We start from the raw sequence: 19,271 nt of genomic DNA, 5'->3' as shown, positions 1-19,271 counted from the left end.
TACTCTGAAAGTTTCAAAGTTTCTTTCTAGCAAATTTTCTACTTTTGGAGAAATTACCTAGAAAGTTTTTAGGTGGAAATGTACTCCTCCTTTTTTTTCCACCTTCAATGGCCCTAATTCACTGCCATAGAAAACTAGGAATAATCTGGAGAACATCTGCAATAATTTAAAGTTCTGCTTACTTCTATCTTTCTGATGCAAACATCAGCTGCCTGCACGTTAGCATAAAGTTGCCATCACCATTCCACTTCGACCAGAAGGTAGACAGTTTCATAGGGGACTGAAAGAATGGATTTCAGGGCCTATCATCACTCTCCTCCTCCCTGTCCTCTGTCATACACGGTAGCTTCATCACATGGTCACCTCGGCTGCTACAGCTCAAACCTCATCTTCGCCTCTTCGATCCAATCTGCTGTGAGCTTCCCTGATGGCTGCCATCACCTCCTCTTCCACACACCATCCCTCTCCATGCTCGTGCTTGAGGACAGAGCGTCTCAATCTTCCTTGCCTTGGGAGGTTCTGCTTGCTGGTTTGGGTTGCAAATTAAATCTAGCCATATTAACTGCTCTCCCCCCGTCTCTCTCTCTCTCTCTCTCTAAAGCACAGCACTGGTATTCCTCCACAGCTGCTCTCTCTCCATCCACTTAATCACGTCAAGGTCCTCTGACTGCACCAGCCGTCGCAAGCGGCAGTAGATATCTTAAAAAACGTTGCTGTCAGCAAATATGAGCGAACAGTTCAGACGTTAGTTTTTTTGTGTTGTTTTTTTTTTATCCTGGTGGACAGCTTTCTAAAAAAGAAAAGAAAAGGAGAACTGCACCATTACATTTGATCAAAAACCTTAGCAATGTGCTTGGTTGTAATATGCACATACAGTACAATGCTTCTGCTTACAGCGTAACGTAGCTGCAGGCAAAATTGTGCAAAGGTCGGCTGAACCTTTAGCTCAACATTAATAAAGCTTTGCAGTTTGCATGAAATCTTTAGCCGTAGGAGGTGAGGTCATGTGAGAGCGGGAAGATTTTGCTTGCTAAAAGCAAGGTGGGCAGATTTTTTTTGAGGAGTGGCATGGATCTTTTCCACTGGATTTTTTTCTTCTACATTCTTCTGCATATCTGATTAAGTGATGTGAAGTTAAAGTTGAATGAGCTTTAACATGTGCATCTACAAGTCACAAGGGTTAAAGGATATCGATAGCAGAATATTTCAGGAGTAAACACAGCTTTGGTTAATTTGATCAATAATAAGAATAAACAAAACCACTTCAATGTGTATTCTAGTTTATTTATATACATTAGAAAACATAGTATTTTGTCATCCCTTCAAAAACGTAGAAATATAGTACTAATAACAGTTTAAAAGCTTATAGTAACTTGCTGTCATTTATTATTTTATCTCCTGTAGATCAGGCTATAACACATATTAAACTTTTCAGAGCCAACAAAGATTATTAAGACCAAAACCCAAAAGAGGGAATGCACTTCTACCTGTCCAACATCTTTTTATTTGCAACCAATTCTTTTTAGAATTGATTTTAAGATTTTATACATTATATATAAGATTCTTGACTTGAGGCACAATATATCTCAGATCAAAAACTGTTATATATACACTAATATTCTGGTGTTTGTCTTTTTGGTTTTAAATTGTTTTTGTATTTGGATTAATTTGGGTTTTTATCTTCATTTAAGGTGAAAAAAAAGTTAATTTCCTTATGTTTAGTTCCTTTGTTGTTCCTTATCTTCTGTTCACTGTGTACCAGTTTAGAGTCCTATTTCACTGTTAGTGTTTATGCTTTTGGTTCAGTTTGAACCATTTGCAGTCTTGTTCAGCTCCTCTGTGTTTAGTCTGTTTTCATTATTCATCCTGCTTTAGCTTCCACTGATCAGGTTATTCCCCAGCTGCACAGCTTTCACACGCCCGGTCCTCATGCTGCTCATCAATCCTCCCAGCAGTTAAAAGCCTCTCAATTGCTTCATCTCCTTGCCACATCCTCCACTTTTCTATGGTTTGGCTTGTTGCCTCTTCGGTGTTGTTTGTTTCCAGTCATTTGTTTTGAATTTGGACTTCATAAGCTGTAGTTTGTATTCTTAAATCACACTATTCTGTCTCACATCTGCCTGTTTTGGGGTTCACAACCTTGGTCCTGCAGGGCTCCTGTGCGGAATGTCTTGCAGGTGTTTCCCTGCTGCTGCACATCTTATTTAAAACGAATGAGTGATCAACATGCTTCAGCAGCATTTGATGACAAGCTGAGATGGTAATAGAAGCATTTGAATCAGGCGTGCTGAAGCAGAAACACATCAAAAACATACATAATCATAGTTGAGTGGTTCTTGATCTACAACAGTAAAACATATAAGACAAATAATGAAACAAAAACAAATCTTTTACTTTTTCTTATAAAATTTTTCCTTATTTTTAAGCTTGTCTGATGTGAAACAATTTGTAACCTAGCTATGTGAAAGGTGCTGAAAAAGTATATTAGTTATGTGAGCTTAGCATTTTGTAATTGTATGTTTTGAAATTTATTTTGTAATGTTTTCTCACTCAGTTTGCCAAATCTCTGTCATTTTAAAAAAATGTATTTAGATGAAATAGCTAAATTTAATCTAAATACATACATATATACTGTACATGGTAATATCTTTTAACCTATCCTTCAAGCCTTTTGTGTTGTTTATATTAAAAGATGATTAATAAATTCACAGAAAATTATAGTTCACTGTTATTGTGCTTGATGTAGTTTGCTTTGCTCTAGGCATCAAATATAGCGAGGTCCTGCTCAAATGTGCAATAACTGGGGTAAGAATGAACTGAACACTGAAATATATCTAAGTTTCTACACCCAAATCTACTTCAGTTGCAAAAAGGTTTATTGGTTAAGACTGAAATACAATTAATAGTTTTTCCATCGACATGGCTGTTTTACTATTTTTTTAAAAATTAATTGTTCCTATTCAGTTAAATCGTGGTGTCAGATCATGACTAGGCGTTTAGCCGACAATCTTCCATTAGTTCAGTTTGGGATTCTTTTTATAGACGTTAAGAACCGCCCCATTCATGAAGTGCTAATGGGATCAGTGACCTAGATGGTAAATTTAGCTCAGATATAAAACAGAATTAATAAAATAAAAAAACCCTTCATATGTCAAATTCAAGAGAACAAAAGCTCCTGTTCAATGCACTCATCTCAAGGACGAAAAAAAGCGAACAAAAAAGATGTGCCCTGCCACTTCTCTTGCAGACATACATGAATGCTTTGCACATACGTAGTTTGACGGCTTTAAAGAGACTCTGAACACTTCAGCTTTTCAACCGCGTCACATTAACACACAGAGTTTAGCGCACGCTGCACGCCTCTGAGTCAGTTCTGCTGCAAAAAGCTTCTGTGCCAGAAATACAAAGCGTCAACAAGCTGGCACATTAGGAACAAAGCAGAGAATGCAACAATAAACACACGTCCTGGAACAAGCAGTATAACTGTCCAACAAAGCCTCTGCAGCTCGTTTACCTCTCCGACCCAAGAAAACACACATTAAAATTTCAAGGGCAGTTGTTCATTTCAAATGATTGACACTGAGCTTCTTGAACAGACTGACATCTGTCGGAGAAGTGCGTAACTCTAACCACAGCTTGCCCTTGTTTGGCTTTCCAACTTAGTGTAATGTAGACAACGAAACACAAGCTGGGACCGCACTTGACTACAGTTTCTTGCTGGAAGAACTGAGACTCCTGAAGCAGTTGAGCACATCGTAGTGCTTGCACAAAGAACAAGCCACGTTTTATTGTACGTTTTAGGCAACAAACCGGGCCTGTCAAAAGCAATTACGAAGTTTGTTAACCTTAAAACTGCGCAATTAAACATTTAGGCTAGGTTGCATGAGGAAAGCCTGCTTGGTGTGTAAAAGCAATTATAGTAATGGATGACTTGAAATACAACACCCCCAAGGGCCCTTTACATCAGATGAGAAAATATCCCCCCCAGCAGCAGAAGCAGGAGTTATGACAGACATATGGAGAAAAATAGAAACAACGCACTGTGTGTGTTACTGATGAATGATTTTAAATGACTGTAAATGCAAACTTTCTTAATTAATTTGCAAAATTGTGTCTTGCAAAACTTTTCATATTATGTTGCATCACAACATAATTCAGGTTCACCTTCTAGCAGGACAGCAACCCCAAATATACAGCCAGAGCCAGGAAATTAACTTTATCAGCTGTTTTCTTTTGGCTTTCTCTGCCTTTTTGCATTATATTTTTCTTATTGCTCTTTCATTGCTAGACTAATTAACGTTGATTTCTTTGCATTTGTAGATTACTTTTGTTATTATCGTAAGTGAATATTTGGTTTACGACCCCATTTAATGTGTTCAAAGCATATTTTATTTTTTGTTATGTGATTAAATTCAGCTAGCTTTGGACAAAATCTGAATGCATTGTGGATATGCAGTAGTATGGCAGTGGTATCATGTTAGCAATTCGGCATATAATGCATACTAATGGCTCGGTTAAGACGTTAGTTGTTTTCGTCTTTGGTTTTTGGTGCCTAAATTAATGGATGTGAAACTTGCAGAACCTGAAGACAATTCTAGGAGGCAGCTTGTTCTCACCTAACCTTCATTTGCTGTTAATTATCTATAACTTTATTTCTGAAGATAATTTAAATGAAAGATTTTGATTTACTCCCACACAGGACTGTCATAACCTGAGAAACTTACCTCTGTACTATTTGTCCTATAAAATTATGCATCTTAACACAGATATCTAGTATCAGTGATGTGCTTTTGGAAAAAGCTTGATGTAGATAAGACATTTTCTTTTAAATAAAGTAATAAACATTGGGTCACAACATGAATGCAGTAGAGGGACATATTATGTTACAATTACCCACCGGTGCGACATAAATCTACAAGTCTCCTCTCAACTGGCCAGAGTGTTAAAAGGTTGCTCTCACTACATGTATTTCTTTCATACTTCTGTCAGACTGATCTGTCTGCTCACCACTGCGACAAGCGCTGCCCCAGGCTGTCTGAGAAAGGGAGCAAAGCAAAACTTGAACTCTTGTCGTTACTACTCAGGTCATGCCATGTCATCTAAGAAAACTCAGTATTGTTGGTGCCTGAAGCGATACCTTCCAAAGCCGACGGAAATCTCAAAGCAATGACTGTGACTAGATGGATGCAAAAGTAATAAGTGAGAATAATTCACACATATAAAAAGTGGTAACATTTACTCAGGAATGATTTTGGAGTTTTACAAAATTTGGAATTTCTGAATAAATCCACGCTTGAAACTGGCTTGGTGACTGATTTGGATGCAAATCCCCTGCTATAAAAATGTTAGACTAATAACACAATGCTATAAGTTCCCAATTTCATACTGCAGTTAGCAGATGCACTGATGAACCACCTCAGCATTCCAAATGCTTGCTGTTAACACATAGCAGAGGGCCTGGACCTAATTCTTATTATTTAAAAATCATAATTATTCAGTATAACCACTTGGGGACATTCATAAACTGTTTAGCACATTGAACTCTCCACTCAGTCTGAATTTTAAAGAGGACATATAATGCAAAATCCACATTTTGCACATTGTTGTACTTAAAATTGGATGTTTTGTTGTTGACTTACCATTCAGAAACTGCTTGCTGCGTTCTTATTGGTTGTTCAGGAGGCTCTACTTCTGCTTTTAAAAGCAATACGATTGTATAATTGCGGCTCTGTTTGCAGACATTTTCATGTTTGGTATAAACGTTGAGTTGGGTGACTTATTTTGATTTAAAGTGACTAGAGGCCCCAAAACAGTTTTTATGAAAGGATCTCAAAATGGGTACAGCTGAGGAGAATGAAATCTCACTATTTACGAATGATTTTGTGCAAAAAGTTTAATAAACATGATTTGCGTAGCCCATAGACCTGACCCAATCTGTTCAAGGAAGCATAATAAGCCACCTTTAAACCATTTATCCCAGTACACACACATTATACTTCATGAGCAATACACATAATTCTCAAATGTGAGAAGACTTGAAGTTTCACCTACAGCTTGTAAATGTTTTTTATAAATATAAACAGTGTTTTTAGATATGCCAGCATAAGTAGTTAAGGTAGATATCAGCATTGGCATCTTTACAGCAATCTTTAACATTCAAGTAACCTTTTGTAGATGAAAATATTGTTTACAATATTTAATATTTTCCAAATATTACAGCCTCATACTGACAGTAGAGTAAAGAAGCACACAGAGTAATCCCTAATTTTGTGAAACAAACCTCAAAGAGAAAGCAACCAGCACAGTGCTTCCTACTGAAGACACATTAATTCATCCAATGCTTCTCTCGGATAGTCAGCTTGTTTCCTGATGGACTCAAAATGCGACCTAATCACTCAGAGTGCATGTCCCTTTTCTCATCACCACAGAAGTTTATTCACGTCAGGTTGATATAGAGCACAGCTGAATAAGTCTCAAGCTTTATTCCCTGCATGAACTTGGAGCTGTCTGGAAGCCGTTCAGGCAAAACACCGGTTAGTTTACTTACTGGTTTCGCAACTCCTAATAAAACTAATGGAATGGGACTCAATATTTAATCTGTGTAATGTGGAGATGGAAACATATATCTTGTCATTGAGAATTAAATCGCTCAGTCTCATTAGTAAATTAGGGTGAGAGGTTCAGTCCAATTAGGCATTAAAGCAATGCTTTATTTATGTTATCAAAGTGAGCCACTAAGAGGCCACTTTGCCGAGTAAATCTGAGGCTGCTGCAGATTCAGTTTGCTTTTGTTTCTCGAGATTAAGTCTGAAACTTGCATTTGCAATTTGTCCACTCAAGCAATGTTCCAGTCAGAGCGCGTAAATCTGCATGTATTTCAGAAAGCAGTGGCTGCAGCCCAGTTGTGTACATTAATAATCCAAAATCATCTGAATGTTTAAAGTCACATGCAGTAAATACCATCAATAAATAATCTTTGGGATTGGCATGACTGGGCGTCTCTGCTGCTGAAAGCCTGGACGCTCAGTGAAAACGCTGAGGTCACCAGCCAGCGCTGGTTATCCGACTCCCGTCTGGACTCTCAGGTGGAGGACAGGTTTCACTTTGAGAAATGCGGAGCGCCTCCTGCACGTTGCAGCATATCTCTGACACACTAGGCAGCACCAGGAGAGGGAAGGCGACTCGACAAGAGCGGTCGGGTTCAGCCTCGGCCGGATTTGCTGGTGCAAGTTCCGACACTGTGGTGTGTTATATTTCTTGTGGTCTGTACGGTCTAACTCCGTCTGACAGCACTCACTTTTACCAAAAAACAGGACAGGCCCCAAAAGCTATTTAAAAAAGGTTTTGCAAAACTCAGCAAAGCTGTCACTACGAGGTGAAGAGAGATATGGTGTCCTCAAAACAGATGCTCCCAAGCAAAGAGGTCCTTGATGTGAGTTTGTGTCTGCTCAGAAAAAGTCTCAGCTCATCAGCTGTCAGATGACAAGAAGAGGATCTCGGCTCCTTGCAGCTAGTATCAGGTTTAGGCAACAGAAAGTCAAAGTCACGACAGAGGTACAGGCTCATATTCATGCTTTGCTGCAAATGCACCAAACCTGCCCTGGAGTCATAAAACGGCTTATATAAATACTTAACAGTGGAAAATAAAACATCTGATCTGAATAAAAAAATAAATTCAAGTGATAAAATGAATTGTGAAAGTACAATAAATAAATTCATCTATGGTAGTTTTTCTGAACCTACAGACTATTTGAGTAGACATAGCAGAATATATAGTACACATTTAAATAAATGAATCTTTTATTGAAGTAACATAATCTGACATTACAAATTAAGAAAATCCAGCCTTTAATTTCACTACATTTTACTATTTGCTGTCTTCAATTTTTTGTTTCAGATCAACAAATTTCTATATCAGACACAGATGTTGAATTAAACACATGATGTTGTTTTTAACTGACAACTTGCCATTTTGTCCTTCACAAACATTTGAATTAACGGTGGTTTGCCACATTATTTTTGAAACAATGTTTTGTAAAACCCAGGCCTGATTACTGCTAAATCTGTAGTATTAAGCAATAATTTAAACAGAACCTCTCTGACAACGTGAGGAAGGTTAAAATGTCTCATAAAGCAACACGCCATGGGTCGATCTAAAGAAATTCAAAAACAGCACCGCAGACCTCACTTGCTTTAGTTAATGTCAGTGTTCATAATTCAACATTAATAAACAGACAGGGCAAAAGTCTCAAATGAAGAGCTACAAGGCAAATGACATAATTATTGGGCCCCGTACAATAATTACAGGTATATAATAGGTGTTTATTCTGTACAAAGAATAAACACATTTTGCCTGCAACGCTGTCGAGTCGAGTAACATCTTGTTAAAAAGCCACTGATGACCCACTTCCTACTTGATGGTCGAGTCCAAAAGATTTTTAATTAAAATCCTCTCTCATCTTACAGTTATAAAAGGCCCACAGCATCATACGTCCTCTACCATAGTTAACAGCTGCTGTTAAGGCTTTTTCCCCATATTAATTGTTTCTTTCACATCAGAACCACTTGAATGTTTTTGTTGCTGACTGGTATTATTTAGCAAATTCTACATTTATTAAATATTTTGTTTTACTACTAAACTCATATTTAGCATTTAAATAGAATCTGATTTCAGGGTTTAATGGCCCCAGAATTGGAGTATTTCCCTTTCCACCATCCCACCATTTCGGTCTGTGAATAAAATTGTACTGAGTTACATATTATTAATACCACAGGGCAACAAAGACCTGGACTACAAATCATAGATTTGAAATTTTAGTTGCATATATTTTAAGCAATAGTGATAATATTGATCTTATTTTTTTTTAAATGGGATTTGTACTCACTAAATAGATGGATCCAAACTAAAGGTTGAAGTTTTCTAAAATCAAGAGAGCGAAATTATGCAGCTATGATAAAAGATGAATATATTTTCATGATTTTTACACATCTTTATCCAAAGGTGACAATACATTTGGCCAGCAATATATTGAGTTGTTGTTGTAAAGTAGCTGTTTCGGTAGATCACCAGATATCTGCAAAAGTAAAGCAGATGTTTCCATAAAACAATTATAGCAACAACTGCATTCAGTCTCCATCTTGTCTGACCCAACCTTGGGAGTTTTCAGCTATGCCAAGGGGGAAAGTGTTTGTGCTTTAAAACCTTTTCCAGAGCTTGACAAGGAAATCAGTTTTGAGATTTCTGAAAATAGTGAGAGGAAACATTTCATCATCCTGACTTATGCCTCTACATCTGACAGGCATCTGTGACTACACATGGATGTGCATGCATAATCTATTCCACTGCAGGAGCAGGGGGAAAAAGTGCTCTTTAGAGGCAGAAATCTATTTTGCAACACTGCAAACATGTTGGCACTTTTGTGGCAAGAAGTGAAGTAAGGGTCAAAAAAGGAAACATCACATTAAAGCGAAGGGTTGATGTGTGGCTCCTATCTGGAATTGGAGGCTTGCACTAAAGTTAAAATGACATTTCTCCGTACACTTTCCAATTTAGTTTAGTGTGGGCTCCTTAAATTTAATGGGGCTGTTTTGGAATATTAGTTTCCATGCAGTCTTTGAGATGAAGAGTGAATATTTCTTTCCAGACCAACTGACCAGATCTACTCTACATCTTATAAAACCTGTTATAAAATGCACATATATGATCTTTGTAAACTTTTCGGGGGAAAAAAAAAACCCACCTACTTGTACATGTACTTGCCTATCTCTGTTTGAGACCAGTGATAGATTTTTAATGTTGAGGGATGGCGGTGGTTGTGATCTGATAGCTAACTGTGCACAGATGGTTTTCCTTCGCTTTCCTTACAGACTTTCAAGCCTCTCAGCCGCTATTATCTAACATTAATCAAATGATCTGATTTGCATCTTTTTTTCCCCCTTAAAACTCTTCTCCAGTTGCAGTTTACATACACTCATCATGGGCATGAATGCTAATAATTTAAAAAGTTTAAAAGATTTATTTGAACCATGTTTCCCCAGAGTGAGCTGATTATATAACTAACAATTTGCATAGAAAGTGATTTCTGAAAAGAACCTGATGTAAAAGTTAAAATATGGTTGAATTTCAATAATTCTCACAGGGTAAAAATTATACATACAGATTGATATATATACCTTCTTCCCTACTCACGATGGGATAAATGTCTTTTAGCAAATTGTACCTCAAAGAAATGTGTGCTTTTAAAGAGGTTTTTTCATAGTTTTGGGCTAATTTTGGACAACTCCTCTTGGCAGAATTAGGAGAGTTAAATACAGATTGGTTGGTTTCCTAGCACAGACTGAGATTTTAAGCAGAGTCTAAAAATGTTTCATAGAGTAAAGGGTCAGGGCATTAATGTTATCCAGCTTTATCCATTTGGACATGTGCTTTGGATCCAAGTTTCAACCATCTGACACAAACTGTCCCCAGATTAAAGGAGAATTTGTGAGGACATCCTGAAACAAACCAGGAACCTCAAATACTCAAGTCTGGAACCTTCTAGAAAACCAGTATCATTGCCTAGAGAAGCCAGTTTTAGAGTGTCGGGGATTGGGCCGATGCTGACTTCAGCATATACGTATATGTAACACTGTCAAACAAGGGAAAATAACTATTTGACAGGAATAATACTTAGAAGTGACAATGTGAGACTTTCAGATCTGTAACTTTTGAGAATAATGGTGGCAGTATCAATCTGTTGCCCTGTTTATTGGTGATGTTAAGAAAGTGGATTTAAGAGAATGAAACAAGACTACTTCTAAATTCTTCAACTTTATATACAATCACCAGCTAGCAGGTCAAAACATTTGAGTTTTCCAACCAGACATTGATGTCAAATCACTTAAAAGCTCCTTCATTTACTCAAAATCTGGAACAAAACTCTTACTTTAGGTCTGTATGACTAAATCTACCGTAAAACTACATAAAAGCTACAAGTTTAGGTTTTTATTCAACATTTTTAAACAGAGATTTTGCCACATGTCCCTTCCTGTGAAACTGGAGGCTAAAGGACATGAAAAGAAAACAGATACACACACGCGCGCCCACCCCCACACACACCCCAACAAGGTTGTATACATATGTGTTGTGATCAAGACTAATTTGGAATTAAGTAATCCATGTACACGCATCCTTATGTGAGTGTGTGTGCCAGCACATATGTTAGTCTGCAGGAAACGGGTATTGACAGAGTAGCAGAACCGCCACAAAACAGCCTGAGGCAAGGAAGGAAAGGAGCAGCTGGTGTGGTGGAAGTTGCAGCGCAAACACGGTGAGCTGGATCTAAACAGCAAAAGGAACTGGATGATGGTTACATCCCAGTGGGGTTTGATGAATTGCGAGACAGAACTTCCCATCATCTTTTACATTTACAAGACCCTGAGTCAAGAAGTGTGAGCAAAACATGATAATGTTCCCTGGTTCATCTCCAGAGTGCAGTTATTGAGAATTTGTGGTGAAACCTGAGCTTGACTCTGTGGCAAACAATTGTGGCAACGTTCTTCTTTTTTAGGTCAGTACATGAAAAACCACCCTCTTTGTGAAGGGAGAGCTATCTGGTGTGAAACATGCTTTGGTTTTTGATGTGACTGTCGGAGGAGCTCGGATCAAAGAGGTATGAACAGCCTTCCTGTGGGGTAAATATGCATCGGCTGACAATAAATGCAGCTCAAAAGGAGCTTGTTCTGCAGCTAAAATGAGCATTTCAGTGTTCCTGAGATAGCAGGGGGGAAAGGAGGGCTTCGGTGTCATTTTTGTTCCTGAGATAAAAACTGAAATATTACATATAGGTAATCAAATGTCTTTTTATAAAAAAGGATTCATGATTCGACGCACAGCTGAATCCTGATATTTACATTTGCTGTATTAAAAAACAATTTAAACTTTTCTTTCTCCCTTTCTGGCATTATTTCTATGCTGAATTAGAGATTTTCTTCAGGAAACTTCTCACAGTAGTTTCCTCCTGACAGAACTGGAGCAAATAAGATGGTTTGTAGGTCATCTTGCTCACAGACGGTTCTACGGCTCTGTCTATGAATATTCTGTGAAATAGAGATCAGGGTTTTGTGACCGCCACTCCAAAACATTGACCTTGCTGTACTTAAGGCGCTTTGCGACTAATCTGGTGATGTGCATAGGGTCATTATCCATTTGGAGGACACACTTGTGCCCAAGGAGTTGATGCTTCAGTAATTACACTTAATGGTCTTTCTTCATGATGACATCTATCAATCTCTCATGCAGCAAATCAACCAGACAACATGAAGCCACAACACTGTTCTTCGCAAGTGGAGGAATTCCTCTTTTTTCTCCAGATTTGATTCTCATTATGGAAACAGACTGAAAATTAGTTTCATCAAATCACAAAACATGTCTTTAAAAATATCCAGTTTAATTTGATTTATCATCATCTGGTTGTTCATCAAAACGTTTGAATGCATAATAATTTTAATGCGTATAAGCTGTATTGCTGTTTCATAATTGGTGACTATACAATGTTTTTATGGTGTGAAGCTATTTGAGCTGCCTTGTTGCTGAAATGTGCTGCATAAATAAACTTGACCTGACTTTTATTATTCCTCCATTTAGCAATTGAAAATAATGTTGGTAATCCTAACTGACCTTAAACAGAAAAGCCAGACAGTAAAAATGTTAGTTTCCTTTATATAGTGCAAGAAAATATCAAGTTTCAACTGTAGGTGGAATAATAATAGCATAATTGCTATAGGTTTCATTGATCCATTCATTGTTTTCTGCTGTTCTGAGAATCAGTTGCAGAGGTAACGTGTCTAGGAGGGAAACCCAGACGTCCTTCTTTCCTGCAACACTTTTCATTTTATTCTAGGAACCTCCTGAGATTCTGAAGCCATAAAGTATCTAAAGTCCCTTTAGCGAGTTCTGGGTCTTTCCCATTGTCACCTTTAAATGGGATTTGAATGGAAATCCTCCAAAAAGAGTCATTAGCAGGCTGCCTGATCAGATGCCTGAACCACATTGGCTGGCTCCGTTTGATGCAGAGGAGAAGCAGCAGCTTAAACACAAACTGATGAAGATTAACACCCTACCAAAAGAGGACGCTAATTTCAACCGATTATATTCTGTTCTTTCAGAAATGATTGTGACAAGTCACAAAGATACGTTCTGCTTGAAAAAGACTGACCGGGCAACCTGGATGGTAGTAATCCTTTTTAAGTTTAAGTTGAGAACCATTTCTTTACTTGACTTGCGTAAAAGCTTTTGCAGCACTCCACAATAATCATGGCCAGAAGATGCCAGCAGAACCACATCTTCTGAAAACAAAAAAATTAGAGATGTTTCCATGTCAGACTAAACTATGCCTTGAGAGCCTGACTATGAAAATTACAGAAAGGATCAGAGAAAAGAGAGAGCCCTGTAGTCCAGCCTGCACTGGGAACAAGCTTTATATTGTGTTGAAAATATGGTCACAGATTTTGCTTTGGTTTTACAAGATATGCCCTACTAGCACCTTTCCAATAAATCCCTCAAAGGACTTCTCAGGATCCAACAAAACCACATGTTGACTGGAGGGCCAAAAACAATAATATCCCTCTTAAATCTGAGGTTCAAAAGCAAAATTATCACGATATTTTCTCAAGTCTTAATATATTTCTGGATGTAGTAACTCACACCACATCTAAGTTAAATGTGCAGAGGCTAAAATAAGTAAAAATAAATTGTAAAGTTCTACACAAGACAAATTTACCTTATAATTTTAATCTACTTGGACCTGCCTGCAGGGAAAATGGAACTCTTAGTTAGTGAGACAAAATGTGGAAGTGATGTCGGTGCTTTGCTGTCATACTTTATGAAGAAAGATTCACAGCTGAAAGCAGTGCCACAACGCGATGATTGAGCCTCCTGTGGGATTTGCGAGTACTAAATTTACCAACGAGGCTGATGCATTCAACTGATAATGTGACTTTAGATCAAAAGAAAGGAAGAAAGCTAACCTTTTTCATCCAAGCAAAAGAGAGAAACGTGCGAGGCATCTATAAATATTGCAGGGAAGCGTAAACCGGACAGAAACCAGCAGGATCAGCGTTTACCTTTCGTGGCATTTCACAATATACAGTTTTGTTCATGCATAAGACGAAGCATTAACTGATTAAATATGACGCTGTTTGCGGAACTGCTTACGTCGCATTCCCTTTCAAGTGAAGTTTTCTTTTTGATTTAATTTAATAATAAAAAAAAAGTATGCTTCAGATATATGAAACCTTTCAGGCAGCACGCATTCGCTCTGCAGAAAATAACGCAATTAATTATAGGCATGAACTCAATGAAGTCAGGAAGACAGAGCACAGCACTGTTCTAAGGCAATGTTGGAAAAGACTTATGTTGGAGCATCTCAGTACTGTCTCATCATGTGAGGATTTTTTTTTCTTTTTACATTTTATACTGGGGCAGAGGTTGAGGAGGATCAAGAGATTTGTAACCAGTAGGTTGCTGGTTCAAATCCCTAATCCGTCCATATCCGTTCTTTGGGAAGACACTTCACCCGATTTGCATGTTGGTGGTGGCAGTCTGGCTTCTGTCAGTCTGCCCCAGTGGCTCCACTGTAGCTGCTGTATGAACGACAGATCTTGGTGTAATGTACTTATGAGATCTTGGATTTGATTTTAAAAAAAAGTGCAATTCAAGTAGAAGCCGTTTACCATTTATATATAAAAAGAAAAACTTTCACCAGTGTTAGGCAAAATTAAAAATTCAATCATCTAATTTTCATGAACGTCTTGAAACTTGATCTGTTTCAAAACGTCAAAAAAGTTGGAAATATTAACGCAAAAACATTGAATCTCTAAAACTAACACTTGATTTTTTGGGAAAGAATTTGCTTTATTACAGTTTGAGAATCTTGATTAAAATTTGAAAAAAAACCCCCACAATTAATTATATTTAAAAACAATGTTTTAATTAAACAACTAATCAGAGCAAATTAAAACTTTAGTAGTACTGATTTCTGCTTCATAGGAACAATTTTGTTAGTATTTATTTTGCTGCTGAACAAGTTATTTGCTGCTAGATGTTTGAGGAAAATATATTTGTAGTTAGGTTGATTAAAATCTTCTAAAATTTTCAGATTGTAAGCATTGTAAATAAAACTAAAACCTGAGATAAGAGAGCAGAATTTCATGCAATAAGAAGTTTTTGTCAAAATTCCTACAGTCATCAGACAATATTGGACATGTTCAGGTACAACAAGTCGGTCGTTTGGTTAACACCTCGTTTTTCACATGTCAAAGACTTCTTTGGATCAGTTGACCAGTGTTATATGTACTTCTGGTCTTAAGATACAGTTGGCGAACCAGAGACTCCCCAACATCTGCAACATCTGCACTTTCTGCAGCCTCAGACCACAAATGTTTGCTGAGAGCTTAAACTCCAGTCATGTTTAGATCATGTTCATGTTGCAGCAAATGTGACTATAAGATTTAGTAATTATATCGCAGTGGTAGTTTTAGCACCTGTAATTATGAGTTATTAAGGGAAGGACATTAATTATTACTTCACCTTGTGAATTAGTGGTCTAATATGTTGTTTTCTTTAGTAATTATCATTCAACATCAATATTATGGATGTAACCTTACATCCTGCACACCAGAAAAGATGAAGCAAGATTTTAACAATGTTGAAAAAATTTCAAGGAAATTCCAGTTTAAGCCAAGCAGTCTAAGCATTTGACATTTTGAATTAAAAATGACACGTGTCTTAAAAAGTCTAAAAATATATACATCTGAAGCTATAAACCAGGTAACTTCAGCAAAATTTGTGAACCACTGGTCATATTTTCTTACACAGAGAATAAATACAGTGGAGGCTCACTTCCTGTTAAGGGTTTAGCAACATGCCCTCAAAACTCAATCATGATATTCTAAGAAAAGTCTGTGACAACAGCAATTATGAATAAATGAAGTTGCAAAGACCAACCACATATAATAACTCAACAAATTATTGGTGTTTAATCTTATAATTTAGTAGCAATTAAAGCAAAAAAGGTACAAAAATACAAAAGGCATAACATAAACACCATTTGGTGTTAATTGTCTTTGCCAAATAACATAAAAATGAGTGTAATTTCCTTAAATCTTTTCTATTTAGTGTCATTTCGTATACAAATCAATCTCTGAAAAAGTTCAAAATTTAGCTCTAACATTTTGTAGGATACCATAGATCCTTAACAGTCTTTGGTTCCATATAAAAACACTTTCATCTTACCAAAGAAGCTGAAGGCTAAAGGTGAACCCAGTGAAAGCTAAAGACCAAACAACATCACCGCATTCAAAGACGAGAAAATTATGTGTCTCCTCTTCGAGCACCGCTACTTGCATTAACATGTAAATGCTAAGAGATTTTATTGTTGTTTTACGTTTTCTTCTGAGATTCAAAGGTGTGCTGGCAAGCTGAGAGAAGGAAATATTGCAGCCAAAATCTAGACCAAAGTGTGGACAGGATTTACTGTATATGACACTCTGAGGACGGTAACTGTGTTGTCAGAATATGGCATTTCTGATCTGTATTGTATTAGCATTGATGGTGTGAATGTCACAATCTTTCTTCCCATCTCCCAACTTATATGAAAACAAGCAATAAAAAACATGTTTTGAGTGGGAAAAAAAATTACTCTGTCACCGCTATCACCCATATCAAAAACCACAACTGGAATTACACCTAAAAGTGCAACAGGACAACAGAGATCATAAACCTCATCTCAGTATCATACACAGTGTCCAGAGGTTGATCTCTTTGCTAAAACAACAACAACAACAAAATTAATAAATAAAAATAAAAAGGTATACAGGAGAATGAACAAAAAGACTTAGGACATTACCTGTATCTCTCTTGCATGGTAAATGATAATCAGCCCCAGGAGAATGATTGTAGAAAGGCTTATCAGGCATTTTAGAGCTAATGAATACAGGGATTCCTGCAAAAGAGTGAAAACACTAAAGCCAAACAAGACTAAACATGATGACAATACATGCACAATTCAATGTATATATTGAATTGTATATATTTAATATATACAATTATATAGTTACTTACTTACTATATAAGTAAGTAAGCACTTACTTACTTATATAGTAAGTGCTTTTTACACCATTGCAACTAACCAGGACTTTGCAGTTTTCTTTTTTTAATCATAATCATTAGGGTTCGGCCTGTATGTGTTGGGACGCTGCACTACGCAGACTTTTCTTCCACACTTTTGGAAGAAGTTGTTTAAAATATACGAGTTGCATCCACAGTGACAGAGCAGAGCAGTGACTAAATCGCCCAAGCGGGACATAAAGTTTGAGTAAGTACGCACCTTGCCATAGGCTCCCCATGAGAGTTCAGTCTCTATAACCATAACAACGATCCCAAACATCCCAAAGATTAAAGCATAGTCACTGAGACGCTTCCTTTTCTCAAACAAGGCCCGCCGGTGTCCCAGCTTCTCCCCAATGTTCTGGTTCTTCTTTTTCCCCGATTTGTGGCCGCAGCCTGCCCCTCCGTCCCCCGATGCGTAAGGCATCAGCGTGGCGGAATTGTTCTCCGGCTTGGATACTAGATTGTCCGACGCATCTGCGGCGGAGATGGGCTGCAGAGGCTGGGACTCGGAATCGAACTCGTGTATGTTTCTGCGGGACGAGCTCAAGTTGCTCAGCGGCCGCATGACGCCGCCGTTGTATCTGCAGCTGCTCATGGCTATTTCATTGTAGGAGTTGCTGTCTTTGTGGCTGCTCCCCTGGCTGCCCCGCTGCCGATACAGCTGCTGCTGCTGCTGCTGATGATGTTGGTGGTGAGGATGATGATGTCTAGTTGAACTACCATGACTCGAAGGTGTGAAGTCGCAGGCGGTGCTGTGCTGGCAGCCCTGCTTCGAAGACGTCTCGGAAGGTGTCCTCAAAGTTCCCACAGTGGTCGGCGATGTCCCGCGAAAGACGAGGCTTTTTCTCGCATCACAGGTGGTGCAGCTATTGCAGGTGCAGCATTGGTCGTGCTGCCTGCCGACGCGCTGCTGCTGCTCGGGTCCGCAGTAATAGTGCTGGTACTTACAGTGTTGGAGCTGCTGCTGCTGCTCTGGGAAGAAGTCGTTGTGCAGCTGGAAGGGGGTTTCCATGTCAGTGCTGCCGATCACAGCAGCGGTCAGGCGCCACAGAGCCCCCGACAAAGGGCGTTATGGTCCTCCTCACAGGAGGACGGAGCCGCTGCAAGAGCAGATCCATTTCGGCTCCGCTAGGAAGTGAGAGATGGACCTCCGATTGGGCAGAGGGGGAGCAAGGGGGGGAACCAAAACAACTGTTTCGACGTCACGAAGAAGGTTGGAACGTGAGGTTCTGTCTAATATTATCGATATCAGTACAAACTATAAGTGCAGATCGATTTTACAAGACAATTGCGCCACGAAAAGGGTTAAAATTTTCGGCTTATTCAGTTTTATCCAAATTATTTTTAAATATACTATTGCATTTATTTTAATACATAAAAATATTTATTATTATTATTATTATTATTATTATTATTATTATTATTATTATTATTATTATTAGTAGTAGTAGTAGTAGTAGTAGTAGTCGTCGTTATTTTCTCCGTATTAAATATTCTTCCACCCAAATATCTCTTCATAGCCACACATAAGCTAAGCGTTCCTTTAAGTCCTCTGTACATTTATGATTTATTTGCTTTAAATCAGGGCTTCCCCAGTCCTGGAGAGCTATTGTCCTGCAACGCTTAGATGCATCCCTTCGCCAACACACCTGAACTAAAAGGCTGAAATTCATCAGTAGTCGTTCAACTCTGCAGAAGTCAGGTGACAAGACATTAATTTGATTCAGCTGGAGAGAGGATGCATCTGAGAGTTGCAGGATAGCAGCTCTGGACTTGGATAGGACTGAACTTGGGCAATTCTGCTTTAAATACTGGAAACACATTGAATACAGAAACCAAATTACTCATATCCAATTAACATTTTCATGTCTTCTAAAGCACTTACATACATATCTGTATTTAATTAAGATTTAAGTCAAGAAGTTGCTGCAGAAAAAAAAGATACATGTTTTGAACATCTTTTACAAAAAAAGGAAAACTATGTGCACTGTGATGCAGTAATTAGCCCCAGTTTACTCTGAGGTCATTAAACAAGTTAACAAGTTTGTTAGTCCAATCCTATATTGCTGTTGTGTGTCCTGTCCTGGCTAAAGAAGATGTTGTATCTGGCTGCCTCGCTATT

At 38.0% G+C, this 19,271-nt stretch overlaps 1 protein-coding gene across 2 annotated transcripts in view; it reads right to left on the bottom strand.

Moving 5' to 3' along the window:
* Positions 1-18,360, bottom strand: part of kcnn2 (potassium calcium-activated channel subfamily N member 2) — a 33,539-nt gene extending 15,179 nt beyond the window's left edge. For both annotated transcript variants that reach the window (XM_028026504.1, XM_028026505.1), the window contains exons 1-2: positions 17,367-18,360; positions 16,887-16,982 (exon numbers count right to left, since the gene is read on the bottom strand). In XM_028026504.1, coding sequence (XP_027882305.1) covers positions 16,887-16,982; positions 17,367-18,161 — 891 coding nt within the window. In that variant the 5' untranslated portion in view covers positions 18,162-18,360. The remainder of the gene's footprint in view (positions 1-16,886; positions 16,983-17,366) is intronic.
* Between the last annotated feature and the right edge of the window lie 911 nt (positions 18,361-19,271).

Source organism: Xiphophorus couchianus, chromosome 8 (assembly GCF_001444195.1).
Source record: "Xiphophorus couchianus chromosome 8, X_couchianus-1.0, whole genome shotgun sequence".
Lineage (NCBI taxonomy): Eukaryota > Metazoa > Chordata > Actinopteri > Cyprinodontiformes > Poeciliidae > Xiphophorus > Xiphophorus couchianus.
Note: the sequence above shows the minus strand (reverse complement) of the source record. Positions and strands in the feature narration are given on the sequence as shown.